The 19,620-nt window shown below is 40.5% G+C and overlaps 1 protein-coding gene across 3 annotated transcripts; it reads left to right on the top strand.

Annotated features, from left to right (window-relative positions):
- The first annotated feature begins 1,042 nt into the window (after positions 1-1,042).
- Positions 1,043-18,386, top strand: trim37 (tripartite motif containing 37). Of its 3 annotated transcripts, none has more exons than XM_047343604.1 (25): positions 1,043-1,346; positions 1,857-1,942; positions 2,269-2,370; positions 3,362-3,402; positions 3,737-3,853; positions 4,273-4,360; positions 4,668-4,790; positions 5,118-5,241; positions 5,721-5,788; positions 6,066-6,190; positions 6,330-6,380; positions 7,207-7,288; positions 7,666-7,742; positions 8,275-8,454; positions 8,560-8,674; positions 9,225-9,416; positions 9,665-9,798; positions 10,088-10,179; positions 11,834-12,055; positions 12,988-13,284; positions 13,475-13,624; positions 14,196-14,394; positions 14,518-14,603; positions 14,774-14,884; positions 15,895-18,386. In XM_047343604.1, the coding sequence occupies exons 2-25, from the start codon at positions 1,922-1,924 to the stop codon at positions 15,939-15,941; spliced, it is 2,844 nt and encodes a 947-aa protein (XP_047199560.1). In that variant the 5' UTR covers positions 1,043-1,346; positions 1,857-1,921; the 3' UTR covers positions 15,942-18,386. The 3 variants fall into 3 exon arrangements, with proteins under 3 accessions (XP_047199560.1, XP_047199562.1, XP_047199561.1); XM_047343606.1 differs by having other exon boundaries at positions 18,137-18,386; XM_047343605.1 differs by having other exon boundaries at positions 10,088-10,170.
- Positions 18,387-19,620: the final 1,234 nt, after the last annotated feature.

Below are 19,620 nucleotides of genomic sequence, written 5' to 3' on the forward strand. Positions count from 1 at the left end.
ATCATAATGACGTGCACTTAGAAGTTCACTTGGAATTAAGTTCAATAACTCTGAAATTAAATTTAAATAAAGAGAAATAGTATTAGCGGGTAAACATACACATTTGTTTTCAGAATTGTTACAGATTAATTATTTTTCAATCGACAAATTGTCTCAGCAGTTTCAATGGACGTTATACATTCTACAAACCAAAGCTTTAAAGTGAAATAAGCATAATTATCTTTTACTTAAGTAAATGACACAGAGGCTCACTTTGCTCTGTGTAATTTGAATTATTATTATTATCGTTATAATGCTTTGCTGGCTAAAGTGGAGCTACTTTTACTACATTGTATTTTATGCTTATTATAGTTTTTTAAACTGAATCAAATTAAGTTAAACTAAAGGCAATAAACATTTATGATGGCAAATAAAAGCATGAAGGTCAGTGGTTGTTAGTTTTTCCATTAGTGGAGTGAGTACAAGTATTAAAAGTATCGTTAAAATACAGTTAGGGAGTGTGAGTAATAGTCATATTTACTTTCCAACAGCCTCATAGGAGATTTGCCCGAGGTGTTTATATATTCATATTTATATATACATATATATAGTATATATATATTACTATGAATAAATTAATGTTTTTACTTTGACTTTACCCTTTGTTCATGTAGCGGCTTCTATTTGGTCTCCAAATACCTCAGGCAAGTTAGTGCAGCAGTTATTTTCATTATCAATACATCTGACATTTATTTGCTTCAATAACCGGTGAACTCCCCCCTGAAGTCAAAGTTAGCATATTCTCCATGTTTTAGCTCACAGTCAAAAGAAGTCCTGTCGAGTTTACAGCCTTAGAAATGTGAGGAAAATAGTAAATATTCACCTTTTTAGAAGATGAGAGCGATTATTCTAATGTCGTTCTTTCTGTTTTTAAAATGACTGATGTCGTTTATCATCTATTAAACCTGTTCCCCGATTAATTTCCTCCTGATAAACTAATCGATCATCTTCAGGTGGGTATATAACCTCGCTGGCGGATTGCTCTGCTGCTGCCACTACACATGGTGGCGCCAAATCCCCTTCGTGTGTGTGGCAGACGCGGAAGAGGCCAGAGAAGAAGAACAGGAGGCGTCTGATTGGTTATTGCTAGGGGACAGACAGCTTCAGAGCAGCCTCTACATCCTCAATACAGGGCGATAAAACCCGTAATGTCCACAGATTATCACAGTTCTGTCTTATCACACAACTTTATTTAAGTACCTAAATGTGGATAAACCAGCGGAGACGACGCCTGCTCTGCGCTAACATGTATAACATATAATGTAGCCCCCTGTTCCTCCTCAGGTGTGGCAGACGAGTCTGAGAAGGTGAGTGAGCCACCTTGCTAATGCCCGTTAGCTAGCGAGCTATTCTATGTACACGTTTACTTCATGTTGATGTCTGTAAATAAGAAGAGAACCCGCACATGGATGAGCTCGGGTCCTGGCGGGTTGTGTGTCCGTGTGTCTGCTGATGCTGGGCCTCCTCCTGCTCTCTGACCACACAAGCTAGCGCCGATGTTAACACCCTCAGCCCGTGGATACTGTGTTTTAGTGATATTTGTATTTTACAGCAGGGGTCATGTAAATGTCCACTTCACTGCTAAAGCAATTAATTTGTGTATTGATTAGTTGGTCCGCATCTATTTCAGCTGTTGACTAATGTCTTAGTCGCCTTTTATTGAGAAAAATACTAATACTTCTCTGTGTTTGTGTGTTATGGTGAGTTAAAGCTATTTCAAATTTGAATTGATGCTCAGACAAAATAAGATTTATCAAATACCTCATTTTGGGCTTTTTGAAATTTACTAATACAAATAATAATGCTTTTCTTCTTAGACCACTGGCTTCAGCTTCTTAGTTATTTTTTTTTCCTGAGATCAAGACACTACAAACTGACTGAAATGGATGAACAAAGTGTTGAGGTAAGTGTCGCACACATCAGGTCCTGCAGCTGGAGATCCTACATTTTCACTGCTTGAATGTTTAATACTAACGCTTGGCCAGCAGCAGTATGAAGGCTGGACAGTACTGTGCTGGTTGAGCTGGAACCTGATAGCCCTGCAGCCATTTAATACAAACATATAGTGTGTGTGTATGATAACGAAACGATAAAAGTTGCAGATGGTTCCGAACCACTACATTGACAACACATCCGTTTTAGTAAACTCAATATACTGTACATTATTATGGTGGGTTGCCACACTCTCGGTAATTAATTGGAAACGCTGCATTTTCTGTCCGTGTGCAGAGCATCGCTGAGGTGTTTCGCTGCTTCATCTGCATGGAGAAACTGAGAGATGCTCGTCTCTGCCCACATTGCTCCAAACTGTGCTGCTTCAGCTGCATACGAGTAAGTCACAAGAGATGTTTTCATCACAACCCCACTCTGTGTTCTGCTGTTAGTAGTACACTCTGGTATTAAAGTTTCAGTGTGTAGAATGTGGTGAAGTTGCATGTTGCAGCTGAGTACCCCTCACCTCACCCTCATCTTCTAAACCTGAAAGAGAACCTGTGGTAGCCTTCAGTTGTCATAAAAACTCAAAAGGTGTTGACTTTGTCCAGTCTACGCTACTGTAAAAAACATGGAGGCCTCCGTAGGGAGGACCCACTCACGATGTAAATATGAATTATTTGAAAAAGATAAAAGGAGGAAAAGGAGGAAAAGAAGGATCAACGGAACAACGTTGTTCCCAGTACATTTCAGGCCCACCAGCACACTGAGGCAGAACCTGGTCCATCCCCACACCCAGACATAAGCAGAGTGATAACATGTATGCAGTTGAATGTAGTAAGGAATCAATGCACAGATCTGTACATAAGGGAAACTAAACAACCCCTTCACAAACACGTGGCACAGCACAGGAGAGCCGACTCCTCAGGTCAGGACTCCGCAGTCCACCTACATCTAAAGGACAAGGGACATTCATTTGAAGACAACAATTTCCACATTTTGGCCAGGGAAGACAGATGGTTTGAAAAAGGAGTGAAGGAAGCCATCTCTGAACAGAGGAGGAGGTTTAGGACACTTCCTATCAGCCACATACAATACAGTCCTGACTTCAATCCCCAGGCAGTTTCACTACAATTTACACCTTAGAACACATGACTCACAGAGTTCGGATGGGTCAACGACTCAATGATCTGGATGAGAGGTGAAACGTCTTCAAGAAACTCTACCACGTTCAGTTGGATATACCGTGACCTGGATGACTGAGAATCTCCACAGACATTATTGTCAGTTATATCTTAATCAAAATCATGTTAATTTACCATTGTAGCACCTTTGCATTGATTTGTATTTTGATAAAAATTATTCTTATTTGAAATTTCTCCTTTCAAAGCGATGGTTGACAGAGCAGAGAGCCCAGTGTCCTCACTGTCGGTAAGCCCCTGCTAACACACATCTGAATCCCTACACACTGTCAATGTTCAAACTGAACAGAAAATGTTACAGACATGTTTTCACTATTAACACTTTTTCTATTTTTTACGGACTTGATGTCTCAGATTAATAGAGAAAATATTAGTAAATTGCACACACTCATAATACACTATTGTTTATCATCCACCCTCCACACACATCCACCAGCATTAAAATGGAAGATGCAGCCACATTTTTGATAACTAATCATGAGTCTTTTGATAATTGTCTGGTTATAAGGCGTTTGCTTTGAGGTAACATATATTAATGTGCGTGCGTGTTGTTCTCCACACAGTGCTCCGCTCCAGCTGAGGGAGCTGGTCAACTGTCGCTGGGCAGAGGAGGTCACCCAGCAGCTGGACACCCTGCAGCTCTGCAACCTCACCAAGCATGAAGACAATGACAAGGACAAGTGAGCGCCTCCTACTGCTCTTTCACTGCCTTTCCTATCCTCCACTCATATGTTTATTAGGGTTCAAGGATTACTTCCTATGATTTTTAAATTATTACGTCCTGGCCACATATATCACATCCTGCCAGGAATACTCTTTCCATAAAACTGTTTATTGAACAAACCTGCGGTAGTTTTTCTTTCATATAAATAATTTTCTGCATTATTAGAAAACTGTTACTTTTAATGTCACTTCATTTGAAATACATTGATCCTCTGCTGAAAATAAAGAAGTCCCGGCAGCTCTAATGGAATTCCGGTTTCATCTGAGGACGGTAGCAGTGAATTAAAACCGGCTGACATTTAGAGTGTTGACAATTTAAAAGTTTCCAAAAGAGCCTTTTCTTTCCGTCTGATGATCTGTTGTTGGATTCCTGCAGATGTGAGAACCACCACGAGAAGCTAAGTGTCTTCTGTTGGACCTGTAAGAAATGCATCTGTCACCAGTGTGCTCTGTGGGGAGGCATGGTAAAGTTCCACGGATTTGTTTTTAGATTTAGTTTGCATGCACAAGTCACAAGCACATAATAATCACCATAATTATTTGCATTATCAATTTTCCACGAAGTAAAAGTAAGGCTGCATTTTCAATCGTCTGCTAAATATTTTTTCAATCAATAGATTAATAGTTTGATCATAAAATGTCTGAAAATAATAATTTTACATTGCTTTCTTCATCTGACCAACAGTCACTTTACAATGATTGAAGGGGAAGTGGAAAATAATCTCATTAAAACATGAATCCGAAATGAACTATTATTTTTATTTTACCCAGCACGGTGGCCACACCTTCAAGCCTCTGGTGGAGATCTACGAGCAGCATGTGACCAAAGTGAAGGAGGAGGTTGCCAAACTCCGCCGCCGCCTCATGGAGCTTATCAGTCTGGTGCAGGAAGTGGTGAGGACTGCTCTTTTTCACACGAAGTGTCAAAATAAATGGCCATGAGATTTACAGGGTACATTCACCCTCCTCCGAGGATGAAGTCTGTCTCTTCTGGACACAGCATTTGTTTTCCTGTAGTGCACCATCTGACACAATGGACCCCACGCCAGAAAATGTCTCTATTCTTATCCTAGAACTCTCTAACTTTCTTTTGTGAGATTTCTTCCTCAAAAGAGAGAACATAAGATTTAATGTGTTACTGGTTAATGAGTAACACTTCAGGAGTTAAAAGTTGACACCAGATATCTGTGAAATACAGTTACATGCGTATGTGCGTTTCAGGAGAGGAACGTAGAGGCTGTCAGGGGAGCAAAGGATGAGAGAGTGAGAGAAATCCGAAACGCGGTGGAAATGATGATCGCTCGTCTGGACAACCAGCTGAAGAACAAACTCATCACCCTCATGGGTAAGACTCCAGGACACACCACTGTCCCAGTGCAGCTGTGTTGATTCTGGGTTTACAAGATACAAATGCAGCTTGTAGGTAGATGTAAAATCAAGCTAAAAATCCCTTTTGTGATGACACCATAGCAAAAGAGCTACTAAAAAAACCTTGTCCGACCATGAATGTTGTATATCTCATGTCTGAAAGGAGCTATTGTTGGTGCGAGACACCATAACTGGCAATAAAGTGTGTCTAAAGGCTGAGACCTGACCTAACATAGTATGGAGGCTCCCTGCTGAGCGCAGGGAGAGGTGCCTTTTATAGCTTTGGGTAATGTCCATATGAAATATTTATCTGTACTGAGTGGATGCATGCACTCAGTGCTCACACACATACAACCTGTACACTCACCCACCCACCCACTCACACTCACCATCCTCCATCAGGGCCGACATTCAACACAAGTAGACTGAAAATAGAAATGTGCTCCTCCCCACCAGGCCAGAAGACGTCCTTGACCCAGGAGACAGAGCTGCTGGAGTCTCTGCTGCAGGAGGTGGAGCATCAGGTCTGTTGTCTGCAGCAGCTCAAAGCCCCTATTCAATTGGCTGCACTGCATATTGTTGCTGTGTGTTGTGGGTTGTTAAAGACATTTTTTTTATGCTGAAACGATTGATAAATGATACATTCTGAAGCTAACTTACACATTTTATCATGTTTGTTTAATCCAAGCTAATACTGAAAAGTGTGCCAGCCTCTTTCTAGACTGAAACGCCATTGTTGATGTCTGAGCCGCGTGTCAGTGGCTACAACATCATATTTTTGCTGTGTGTGTTTTGGAACAGCTTCACTCCTGCAGCAAAAGTGAACTCATCTCCAAGAGCCCAGAGATCCTGCTCATGTTCCAGCAGGTCCATCGGAAACCCATGCAGTCCTTCGTCACCACGCCGGTCCCTCCAGACTTCACCAGGTGATCTGCTCAGCTCTAGGGAAGGGTGTCACAACATATCATGGCCATGATTGCATTTAATTATTATTATCATCAACAATTTATCGATTGTTTATCTGTTTGTATTGTGTGTAACTGTCCTTCCTCTGTGTGCTTTCAGTGAGCTGGTTCCTGCCTATGACTCCAGCACTTTTGTTCTCATCAACTTCAGGTAAATTCTCTCTTAGGCTGTATTTAGACAAAGCTGCTGCAACAATAATATAAATATAAAATAGACTGCTTGTTTTCAGTTGTGTGTGTAGTAGTAAATAATGTAAGAATTGATTCAGACAGCTCCTTCAATCTTCAAACAACATTTATAGAATTGTCTGATAGTGTTTGAAGTAGACAGATATTAATGCCGCTTCTTTGCCTTTAGACATAGGTGGATCACATTCTTGCAAACCAGTTGGTGACTGAGTGCAAAGTCTACACTTGTTCTACATTATTTCACTATAGGAGAACAATTTCTTTCACGCAGTGTATGTCTGTTTTTTGGGCTTACTAATAATTTTATTGATAATACTCTAAATATATTATTCAGCTTTGTGGAAATCTGCTGCACTACGTTCACCATTCATTACTACTTATACTAGTTACATGTATTTAACAGACATTGTATGCTTTAGTACAGGATACATTGAAGTTAGTTAACCAGACAGTAGCAGCTGTAATTACAGCACAAACATTTGCAAACTTGAAACTCTTTCTTTGTTAAGGGCTGTGTTTTTCTGAAATGAATATTAATAAAGTCAGTCGTGTGTGGCGGTTGTTGATGAAGATTATGACGAGTAGTACTCTGAAGTGGTTCCACCCACCACTGTATCTGTTTGAAGAACTTGTTACACCTGGAGGACTCCAGCAGAACCCCTGTTGGTCATGAATACAAAAAACATGCAGGAAAATGTAACTGCCAAGATTTAATTATAATTAACAAACAGCTTCTAATGGTAATGAGAATGAGTTTGAATGATGTGTGTGTTTTTGTATGTTTGTAGCACCCTGAGGCAGCGGGCGGACCCAGTGTACAGCCCACCTCTACAGATATCTGGACTCTGCTGGAGACTCAAAGTTTACCCAGTGAGTGTGAAACAGTTTCCTTTATTCAGTATTTTTCCCTTATAAAGAAATATGCAAAAGAAAAGTATATTAACCAAATGTTGAATCACATTTGGGAAATATAGTATCTAGCTTCTGGTGGAAATTGTGACGATCAATACCACCCTTACATCTGTCATTAAATACAAGGCTACAGCCAGCAGCATGTTAGCTAAACATAAAGACTGGGAACAGGGAAACAGCCTGGTTTTTGCTGCCCAACAACTGTAACAAAATTAACATACCCTCACCTAGAAAGCTCAATTATTAACTTGTTATAGTTTGCTAGTAACTCCCTGATGTAACTGTAAATCAATGCATGTGTCTCTGTTAGTAACTATTAATATGTGTTTCCTCAGGATGGTAATGGTGTGGTCCGGGGAAACTACCTGTCTGTATTCTTGGAACTGTCTGCTGGACTCCCTGAAACATCAAAGTATACATTATTTCACAATATACGTTCTCTATTTTCTTTCTCTCTATCCTCATGTTCCTCAGCTAAATTCTTTGCATATTTCTAGCTTTTCTTTAAAGTTAAACCTGTGGTTACATTATCGTAGTTGGAAAGCATTGGAAAACACAGAAATAGGGAATTGTTAGGCCTGCTTTTAAATTAAATAACTGTCTGAACACATCTCAAGTCCTGAGGGAGTCTAGAGGCAAAAAGCCTTGGTGATATTAACCAAATTCTATATTAATTTATCACTTCTGCATTGTTTTACATAAGGAAGGCAGGAACCACGCTGTGCTGTTTGTTTTCTTAATTTCAAATGGCACAACAAAGGTTGTAAAAGGCATTTTACTGACAAACTGCAGCCCTCTTTTAGGACAAGTAATGTGTTATTTGTGCTAAACAACCAGGTGTTGTGCAATTCAGTCTTTCAATGGCCCAACTACATCTGAAATCCCGTCTCACATCTCTTGTTGTGTATTTTCCTGATTAGTGATGTTATCTTGATTCTGTGCAGGTATGAGTATCGAGTGGAGATGGTCCATCAGGCCTCCAACGACCCAACCAAAAACATAATTCGGGAGTTTGCCTCAGACTTTGAGGTTGGTGAATGCTGGGGCTACAACCGCTTCTTCAGACTGGACCTTCTGGCCAGCGAGGGCTACCTGAACATGCAGACGGACACCCTGGTCCTCTGGTGCGCTCACACACAAACACTCACATTATCACCATTCTGCAGCAGCACTCAGATATTACCACAGGATAACAGAATGTGATCAGTTTTTATCTGTGTGCTGCACAGCTACCAGGTTCGCTCACCAACCTTCTTCCAGAAGTGCAGAGATCAGTACTGGTACATCAGCCAACTGGAGTCGGCCCAGAATGGCTATATCCAGCAGATCAACAACCTTAAAGAGGTACTGTTGTGTTTTGATGTTTGTATTTGTGTTAAAAATCAATCAAGGTTTTAAATTTCCAAGTTACAGCAGCTTTGTGAAGTTGGGACTAAAACCCTTAAACCATTACTGACCTGCAGCTGCAGATTCCAAAGTTTCAAATATGTCGCTTTACACTTGAGATGCATATGAAATGATGCACAGACATCTAGAAACTGTCTGTTTGATGCATGGGGCAGGCACAAACTTTCCTTCAGTATAAACATAAGAGAACTTCATTGAATACCTTTTTAAAAAGATGCTACACAATGTAAATGATTTTGTCAGACACTGGAGCAAGAGGGAACATACCAACCCTTTAAGGCAAATCATTTGGTGGTTGATGGTAATTTTATCACCATAATTCTCAGGATTTCAAATCTAGTTTATTTGGTGCTAAAATAATTACCATAAACCAAAATATGAAACTTTTCCAGAGGGGCCCAAACTGTGCATACACCTTTTTGTTTATGTAAACCAGTGTTTCATTAATATATCACTCATCAAGACTGGTTCATGTATCTGATTTCAGAGGCTGGCCATCGAGCTGTTTCGCCGTCAAACGTCACGCAGCTCTTCCCCCCCCGACATGAGGCTGGCTTCAGGGACCACAACCTCTGAAAAAGACCCTCACTCAGTGAAGAGCGACGATGATATCCAGACCATGTTGTCCAACACTAAAAAATGTGAAGAGGAGGAGAGGACCCAGCAGGACGATTCTAATGTAAGGATGGAATATCCACTTATTTGACTGAGTGAAATACTTTCTTTTTGCTCACCCACCTCCTATGTTTTGTCTTTTGTATGTTTCCCTGTTAAAGTAAATTGTTGACATTTAAATTAAGGCCATGGTAGATTTTGGAAGGAAGAAAACATAAACATTTGAAAGGAAGTTACTTTTGAACAAATGGGGATATCTCTGTAGCACAAGCCCTGAGCTCTGTGTAATCACGGTGTGACTGTGTTGTTCAGGAGCTGTCGGACGGTGACTTGGAGGTGGACTGTCTGACGGAGGAGGAGGTGAACCCTCTGGATGGCAGCAGCACCTCAGGGAGCTCCACAGCCACTAGCAACACTGAGGAGAATGACATAGATGAGGAGACCATGTGAGTAGAATTTCTTTCACTCCCTTGATGTAAAGTAGTGTGGAAGTTACAGAAACACAATTTTTTTTGTTGCACTGCATAAATGTCCTGTGCTTTAGTGTGAGACCTCCGTGTTCTCCAGACTGCTATGCACTCCAGAAACTTCTATCCTCCGATTTCTGCTCTAGCTCTTAGATTTTTGTGAAACGACCCTGTCAAAATTAATTGGTGAAGTCACACCTATGCATAGTAAAATGTTTCATACTTGCATAATTACTGAACACATTTTTGTTTGTATATGTTTGCACAGGTCTGGTGAGAATGATGTAGACTTCATTGGGAACCTGGAAACAGAAGAAGGAGAACTTCCTGATGACTTGGCTGGAGCCACAGGTAAATTCAGTATGTAAATCCCACACTTCAGTTTTACTCTTCTTTTGTAGGAATATGTTTCTTTGTTTAACTCTGCAAAGGAGATCTGAGATCTATTTGTTTGTTTGTCAGCAGATATTGTGTGTGACTCGCAACATAATTCAATAAAACTTGGTTGAAACTTTGCTTCGGGTCAAGGAATAAAACCTAAATTATACTTTTCACATCCGCTGAGGATCTGCACCATCTTGTTGCAAGCATCTCAGAATGTATGACCACATTGTGACTGCACATGTGTTGTAAACAGATCTCCTTTTGTATCCAATGTCCTTGTATTTGTCCCTTTCGGAGTATCGAATGAAAAGGGATTTGTTTAGCGTTTCCACGTGTGACAGCAGAATAGTTTACTGAAGCATCTCAAAGACAAAGCTGTCTGTCCACTTACATCTGGGCTCAAAACAGCCAGTACAGCAGTGAATAGAACTCTTATATAAATACAGACAATATTGTTTGACGTTTATTTTTCTGTCCTAATCTGTTAAACTTGACATTTCTGAAAGATGTTTCAAAATATAACCTTAAAGCAATAATGCACTATTTGTAGTGTGATTTTTAACAGTGCACAACAGTAGGGCTGCAAATAACGGTTATTCTCAGAGCTTCCCAGAGTCTAAGGTGACATTTACAAAGAAGATTTCTTGTGTTTGTGAATCTGGAGCCATTAAATATTGAATATACTACCGGAGACAAAGACATTGTTGTTCAGTCTTCAGTTAAGGGAAATAAAAGCCTCGGTGACTATTTGTTAATTTACAGAATCCAATCTATTTGTGTTGTCTGACAACTGCACAACCAGCACATAGTGAAGGAGCTGCTCAACCACTATCACTGTGTTTGACTCTGTTGGTGTTGAAAGGCATAAAGAGGATGAGTCATTGTTGGAGCACTGGGCCCCTCACAGTGTGCTGATATAGAAACACTTGGTGTGTGTGTGTGTGTGTGTGTGTGTGTGTGTGTGTGTGTGTGTGTGTGTGTGTGTGTGTGTGTGTGTGTGTGTGTGTGTTGTGTGTGTGTGTGTGTGTGTGTGAGGGGATCGTGGTGTTTCTGTGAGGGATGAGAGTTGAGCACAGAAAAATTACAGAAAAATGAGCAGCTTAATCTTTTAATTCATTTTATAATTCAGGAGTTTCTACATCAGCAAAGATCAATTATGACCTAATTTTGGCCAAAATAAAATTAGATGGATAATTTCATTAAGAACGTCGCAAAACCGATGGATACAATTTCAGCTGAAACTCTGGAACTCTATTTGGGAGTAATATAGATGACAAGATAATCTATGAATAGTTAGATAGTACTTATGATCTTGATTTTAAGACAAATCAAAAGGAAGATATATTTAAAGACAGGATAGATGAATGGATAACAACAGTTTACTCAATAACATGTAAGAGACAGGTAAGAGTTCCCCAGGCTTTGAAGGAGAAAGGACAACAACAAATAATTATCTATGGACACCATGTGTGATAAAGTTTTTCGTGATAAACTTGAATTTGAACTTTCATCATTATTTCCTTTGTCCTGGATTTTTAAATTTGTAATTTCAGTTTGATCAAAGCCATAACTTTGGCAGAAAGAAAAGTCTTTGTCCATATGAACCATATGTGAAATCTCTTGTCTGCAGGTGGATCCAGCTCTAGTGCACCTTCCTTACACCGCAGTGCTGCTGCTGGTCGCAGTGGCAGCGGAGCTACTGCTTGTGGTGCTGTTGGGCCAGGCAGTAACAGCCTCCTGGAGATTGACCCGGTCATCCTGATCCAGCTGCTGGATCTGAAGGAGCGCAGCAGCGTGGAGTCTCTGTGGGGCCTTCAGCCTCGGCCTCCTGTGTCTCTCCTACACAGCCAAGGTCTGTAAACACAGCTCACAGCTCACCAACAACAGATCATTCCAGCTGAACAGAGAATCAATACACCAGATCACACACAAGGTCCCTTTGGATATGTCAAAGCAATTATAGTTGAATGAGGTTAAGGGACAGGTTGACTTTGCTTTTCCTGCTCTACCCAAAACATTTGACAAAACACTAATACATTTAAAATTGTATTGATTGAGACCCTCCCAGATATTTAGATGCCATGTTGTTTCTCTTATGTAGGATGGATTTTGTGCCCTGCCTGAAGGTTTAATGCCTTGTTTAAACACCTTGTTTCTCTTTTTGTTCAGTGAGGGACAATCTGTATAAAGTGCCCTAGTTAAGGCCAATTGGGTCAGTTGAAGTTTTTTATTCACAGAGGTGACATTAACCCAGTGTAACAGATTCAGTGTCGTTTGCTTAGAAGTGATATTTTTGTTGTTCATTGTTTTTAGAATAGTGCTTCAGTGTCTCACCCTGGTGGAGATTTTACTAATTGTATTTGCTTTTTTTTTTGTACTTTTTTTTTGTGCCGATTTAATCTTCATAATAGTGAACACGGAATATAGAGCTGAGTAATGTTTGCAGAATGAGCCATATGGATCGAGCTGAATCATAGTGAGTCAAATTGTAATGAGATATAAACTCTGATGCTGGACAGTATGTGGGTGGTAGAAGATAACGGAGAGGAGAGTTGCTCTGTGCAGCGCCAGCACCATCTTGGCTTCTCATATAGTCTTATACATTATATGCTCTCATCAGGACAGGGACTAAAACTGCAATGTACTATGAGAATGGGAGTATTTGGGGAAAATAGGTTCTTTAACAAAAAACATACAAAATTCGATCTACTTTATACATATTTAAAAACCCACATTTCATTGAGCATAAAACAGACGTGTCATTGTTGTTTCTGTCTCTTCCAGCTCACACTCACTCCAGGAAAGAACGAGAGCGGCGGCCTCAGGTGGTCCGACGATCAGCTCCAGACTCGGGGGTCCTGATTCGCCTCAAGGCTCAGATGGCAGAGGTCCGCAGCAAGATCAAGAGTCAAGCGCTGGAGGCTCGGGGGGCCGTGGAGCCCAGGCCTGGCCCATCGGGGGCTTTCAGTGTGGAGGAGGTTCCCTCTCACCACGCTGATTCAGAGCTGTCAGCTTGTCGCAAGACCAGTGAGCTGGACCTCCTGGGGAGAGCAGCTGCTCGGGCCAGGCCCTGCCGCCCTGGTGAGTACTGCCACGCTGCTAATGCTAACGATGCTAAGCTGCTACTACACCAAGAGTGCTATAAACACAGAAAACACTGTTGTTTTAAATGTTAACTGAAAGGATATTTGACAGTTAGTGGGTCAGGACCACTAAGATGACATGTAATTAAATTTTTGTGTACATGTGTGTTTCTTTTTTCTGTGCGCAGCCAGGAAATCTCTCTCTCCTGTCCTGGACAGCAGTGGCTCTCTGGTTGTGAAGAGGAGGAGTCCAGAAGAGCTGGAGAAGGAGCTGAGAGGAGCAGAAGCAGCCACAGAGCTCAGCCTGCATCCTAAAGAGGGACTGGCAGCTGCAGACGGTCAGTCATTTATTAACTTGTGTTTCTATTAAAACTTGCATGGATAAAGGTTTTCTTTTTTTGGTGACATATCGGCAACATAGACATACTATAATTCTTTTGGTGAGCCATACCATGATTATTAATTGAGGATAATATAATCTCAGAGAAAATATGGTTTTAGTCTATTATCAAGGAGGTTACAATATTTATTACAGATTAAAATCTGAGTTCAGTTCGCTGTATTCATTTAGGAAGGAACAAACTTAATTTGAAACCATAAGTTGTCCAATGTTTCCTTAGAAGGAAGCAGCAGTGACTATGTGAATTGACGGGGTAAAACAATTTGTTTCAGCACATTCCCTGTAGATTACCTCTTAGTGTAAATGCTGTATTTCTGCTGTTTATCTTATGATCTAAGATTTATTACAAAATATTCCCAACCATAAACACTTTTTTAGAGTATAATTTTTCTACTTTGTTGTGTTTTTGTTCTCTGTAAGCCTGCAGACTCATGGGTCTATGGTATTACTCAAACTAAACCTTTTCAAACATAGTTCACGACTTGCTTATAACATGTCTCTTTTTCCAGGAGTGCTGAAGGCTGACGGCCCCCAGGGCCCCGTCTTGTCTCAGGGCTGCTCCTCATCAGAACAGGCCTCCACCTCCAAGCAGCAGTACTCAGCAGAGCCACAGCTGTATGGGAACTCTGGGCCAAAAGATGACATCTTCTCCTTGGGAGGACCAAGCTACTTAACTGCCAGCAAGAGCTGTGGCAGCAGGACCCTGGGGTGCGTCTCAGAGAATCATTCACAGGAAAAATATCACTATTTAGCCACGGCAGGTAGTTGTTACTAAAACTGCAACAGAGAAAGCCTCTTGTCTTACAATGCTTCCATTATCTCCCACCACAGGGCAGCAATGTTGGACTGTGAATCTGAGAGCTCAGGAAATCAGTCTTTGCTGGAGGGACCATCTGCACAGCCACAGTCAAAAGAAGGTCTGTTCACCCTCTGCCACCCTCAGGAACTAATCTATTTTAATTTGGGGTTTTTTGTAAGCATGTGCCATATTAAAAGTTTTAGTTAACTTAAAAAATTGTTCAATAATGATCACTGAAATAATAATAGACAGGTTTGGTGGTCTCATCCTGTCTCGCCCTGTTTGTAGATCAGTCTCCCTCTGTCCTGGTGGCAGCAACAAGCAGTGACAGTGACAGTGAGGACGATGCGCTGCAGAGCAACAACTCAAGCTACGACAACCAGACTCCTCCCTGCACAGGTGACACACGCACTCGCAGTGTACATGATAACACATACTGCATGTTTTTGGGTTGTCTCAGATGGTAAATTTGGTTAAATCTTTATTCATCTATCAAAGATCACACTGGTGGACTCATCCACAGATGGTCAGTTCTGTGTTTTGGTCCCAAACCCGGACCATCTAGTGCAGCTACAGTGCTGATGCAATCTGTCCACAGACGTATAAACACCTGCCATTGTCCACAAAACCGCTGTGACAGTTCCTAATACAGTGGGTGTCTTTGTCGCGATGACCCACTTAAACACACGGGCTGAAAACAATAACAGCCCAGGTGTTGCAGCTGGTAAATATTCAACATTGTATCTGATGCTGTAACACATGGATTAAACCAGTCTATCAGACTTTAATATCAAATGTCACAGAATACAGTGACGTGCTACAGCAAAAACACAAAATGACCTTTTTTATAGCTTTCTCCCTCGCTCTGATCAGCTGACTAGCTACTCTTAAGTCAATATTAGATGTTTTGAGATGACAATAGAGCTAATTTTCGAGTGGGTTCATATTTAAACACTGTGGAGGTAGAGGCTTCATCACACACACCTTAAAGGGGATAAAATTATATGGAATAAGTGATGAGAACATTGAATTTAATTCAATACATGAAACATTTTTTCATGTATTGAAATGGAGACGGTCTCAGATCTGATCTGATGGTTTTCATCTGCAGCAGTTTCTCGTCTCTCGAGAGGAACAAAAGCTTCAGTGGACGAGTAGTGAACTGCGTCTGTTTCCATTTATTTTTGTTACATTTTTCTTTTATTGTTACACTTTTGCACCTTGGCCAAGGGTTAAAATCTTTAGTTGATCTTTTAACTTTTTAATGATTTTATACTTCTCAGGTGTTTTTATGCACCGGGTGATGTTAAAGGTCTCACTGAGCAAACAGATGTTACCAAGCTCCACAGAGTGGCTGATAATTCACTGTGGGTTCATTGCTTTGCTATTTCTTCTTCTCCTTCCTCCAGGAGAGCAGCTCATGTCTGATGACATGAGTCTTCCTGCTGACAGGTGATTCCCTCTGAGTCTGTCAGACCTGGCAACCCACTGCTTTATCCTCCGTAGCCACACAGTCTTGCAACAATGGCCGTGGACAACACACAAGCTTGTTACACAGATTTGTAGAGTAGAGAAGCTGCTTGTTATGCATGAACTCCAAATTCATGACAATTCAACAATGGGATTGTTCGATCGCCTGTTCGTCCAGAAAGAGTGCATTCGGTGATTAACTTCACATGGTCGAATAATTTCAATGTCATTAATACAGTGTGAATACAATGAAACTGCACATAAACACAAAGAGCGGGAGAGAGCCACTTAAAATAATGATATTTCTCTCTTCACTGCTCAGCATTTCTTGGTCGTCAACTTTCAAACACGTACACGCTTTCACTTCTTTCTTTGTAACTTCAGTAAGTGCATCTGAGGAAAAGATGCCTGGCACAGCCGTGTAATGACTGAATTTCTAAAAACAAAACAAAAAGTTTGAAGGTGCAAAACCTGCTGTTGTATCTTAATACTTTTATTTTGCAAACCTGGACTACAGGCCGTTAAGTCACTTCTATTAACTTTAAGTACACATCTGTCACTTTTTCTGTGTATAAATGCTTTTGTTAATCTGAGGTTTAAGTGAGTTAACTGTAGCCTGTCAATAAGACATTTAATCTGTTGAGTTCAGTCTGCTCTTCAGTCTCAACACCTACTTGACGTCCTTCAGCCACGTCCCTGCACCTCTCTGCGTTGGTGAACTTCCTTTTCTGATGTAAACCTTAAAATTGTCCCTTTTCTGAATATTTATGTAAAAGTCCTCACTCTGAAAAGCAGTAATAACAGGAACGTCTGTCTCTGTTTGACATTTGAAAAGGCTAAATAATCACTGAAGCATGTGGATTTTAAAACACCTGCTGCACTGCTTTCTTTTCTTGCCTGAAATTATGAAGTATTCTACAGACGCCATAACAATATCCTGGCAGATGTTTGGTTCGATCTATGTCTGCTCAGACCGTAGTTTAAAACTAAGTAGTGCTGCTCTGTGCAGGTGGAACCTTTGTCCCAAGCAGAAATACCTTGAACAGGACTCTTTCACAGTAGGACCAGCACAGCTCTTACCAACCAACAGTGGCTCTGATGCGTTTAAGGGAGCGATGCCCGTGTGATTGACTTGGCATGTATTATACCAAGACCCTGAAATTGAAGCAGCCAAGTTAGCATTCAGCTTCGAATTACACAGTAAACACCAGTGTCTTTCCTACTGAGCCATGTCTCTGTGCCTGGTTTGTGTTGCAACCCAACACTTCTGTTGGGTTGATACTTGTGAGTAATGATTCATGTTTTGCTTATTTTCTCAAGTGAGTCTTTGGTGTATAAAATGTCAGCAAAGAGTGAAAAATGTCTGTCATATTTTATTCACAAAGGTATTCCATAGTGTTGAGAATCCACAGAACACACTGTCAACAGATTAGATTGGAAACGCGTCAGACCCTGAATGAAAGTGTTGAAATGTTTCTGTGCTGTGAGCAACACAAATCAAATTCCATTTAGTTTTATGGTACTGCTGAAGAGGCGGACATTTCAGATACATATATTCAAACCATAGCAAATTACACAAGAACGATCTACACGATGAGACATCAATAGAGCAAAGAGTTCATTTTTTTCACATTTTGTTACTCATATTTATTTGAAACATAAATAATCTGCTCTTAAAGTTGAATCTACGGTGCATTTAAGTCCCTTTTTGTAATTCTCAGAAGTTGAAAGCAAAGATTTAATAATGTAAATATTTAACACGTTCTCTGCACTGATAACTCGCACTTACACCGGTTTTTTCTTCATTTCTAAACTCTCAATAAATAGAACAAACACATTTGAAGTTGAAGGCTGCTGCCAAACAGTGTTCACTCTCTGGAGAAAAGATGGTGTGAAAGTGGGAGAACGTTACAGAAGTTTAACAGACCTATGTGCGCTTTGTTGATTTACTCTGAAGTTCTGAAGGGGACACTGTCCTCTTCATTGAGCCACATCTTATTTTGAAGGCCGCTTGATTTTGTTTTGGATAAAAGAGAAGACATTACATATTGTTCAGTCATTAGTTTACATTGTAAATATCTTGCCTGCTGTACATCAGCTCTAACGTGCATGGCCTTATTGGCTGCGTGGAGAGAAGAAGGTCGTAACAATGAAGCTTGATGTTTTAATTCACTTCTACAGTTCCAGTCCAGTGATTTCAGGATGTGATTTCCTCTTTTCCTCCGTCACTGCTGCTGCTCACGAATTTGATGGAGACGTTGGAAACAGCAGCCACGTTTACAAGTTTTGTTTTGTTCAGATTTTCTCTTATTTGTGCTTGTTGTGTCAAACCCTGCTCTTGTGTCGAATGTTCACAGGATGTACTGTGCATTGTTCAATGTGTACATTTCCCTTTTTGTCTAATAAATAAAATGTTTTACGATCCTGAAAATGACCATTTTTGCCTTTTCTTCTATCTCACATCACGCGTTGATCACAGATGACATGAAGTTGTGACGGGGATGTCGAATGCAACAAATTCTAATATAGATTTGTAATAAAGCAATTTCTGTGCTTAGTTTGCCCAAGATGAAAGTTAAACTGGTTTATCTTTAGAGATTCTGGTCATTTCCATGGTTGAATAATCCATTTGAAGCAGAGCGACTGTGAACTGTCAGTGATGGATGATGGTTGTTTACAGCAGACAGTTGTGAATATAATCCGTCTTAGTTTTCTGTTTGTCTATCCTGCGGGTTCGTTTCCAGCCTGTCTGTGACGGCTCGTGTTTCCTGCAGTGGTGTAAGAAGAACTCAGATCAATACGAACAATACATATAATATGTATATATGTTATAAAGAAATAAAAGTCCTACATTCAAGTTTTTACTCAAGCGAAAATGTGAAAGATCAGTTCAAGAGTGAAAGTAGTCCCTCATACAGAATCAACCATTTTAGAATTGTGTTTTTTGCATTATTGGATTATAATTGTTGTATTAAGAGGTGTCTCATATTGTCCTAATGTGGATCTAAATGTTGTCCCAGGGGACTGGATGTCACTCAGCATGCACAAGAAGTAGGTCATCAGTTTTGTTTTCTTATTCATGTCTAATGGCAAAATGATAAGACTGTGAATAAGACTTGAATCTACTATAAATAGACACAAAACAACCATAAATAGACAGAGACACAAAACAAGGAACAAGTGTCGAAAACAACCACAGAGAAAAGCAGCGTCATTTTCTTTAGTCAGGTGGGGGCGGCCTGAGCCCTGTTGTCTTTTACTGTGTCCATGACTGTATACAGGCAATGTTGATTTACAAAGGGCTTGATTTTATTGTAGAGTAGAATATTCATTTAGCATCAGATTATTACACTGAATAGTAACTTGTAAATTGGAGTCCTGACCTATTGTCATCGTATTACATGCGCCCTCGTTTCTATACTTCAAGACAAACCCTCAAGTTCTTTCCCCCCCGTCTCTGAATTCATTGCCCTGTTTTCCTCAAAGCCCAAAACCACTGGGATGGAGAGAATAAAGCCAGATTACGAGTGGGGTGAAATGATGAGTCTTTTTATAGCGAGAATGTGGAGGACTGCTCACTTTTGTAAAGCTGTTTATGTAACGGCAGACAGCACTGTTCCGCATCAAAAGCCTTGTTACAGCATCAGAGTGCTCCTCACACTGCA

Source organism: Hippoglossus stenolepis, chromosome 15 (assembly GCF_022539355.2).
Source record: "Hippoglossus stenolepis isolate QCI-W04-F060 chromosome 15, HSTE1.2, whole genome shotgun sequence".
NCBI lineage: Eukaryota > Metazoa > Chordata > Actinopteri > Pleuronectiformes > Pleuronectidae > Hippoglossus > Hippoglossus stenolepis.

Excerpts from the sequence above, each read along its gene's own strand:
- trim37 (XM_047343604.1), top strand. The coding sequence starts at position 1,922 with ATGGATGAACAAAGTGTTGAG. Across the intron at positions 9,799-10,087 it reads GACATAGATGAGGAGACCAT|GTCTGGTGAGAATGATGTAG; the intron begins GTGAGTAGAATT and ends ATGTTTGCACAG. Across the intron at positions 13,625-14,195 it reads GGGACTGGCAGCTGCAGACG|GAGTGCTGAAGGCTGACGGC; the intron begins GTCAGTCATTTA and ends CTCTTTTTCCAG.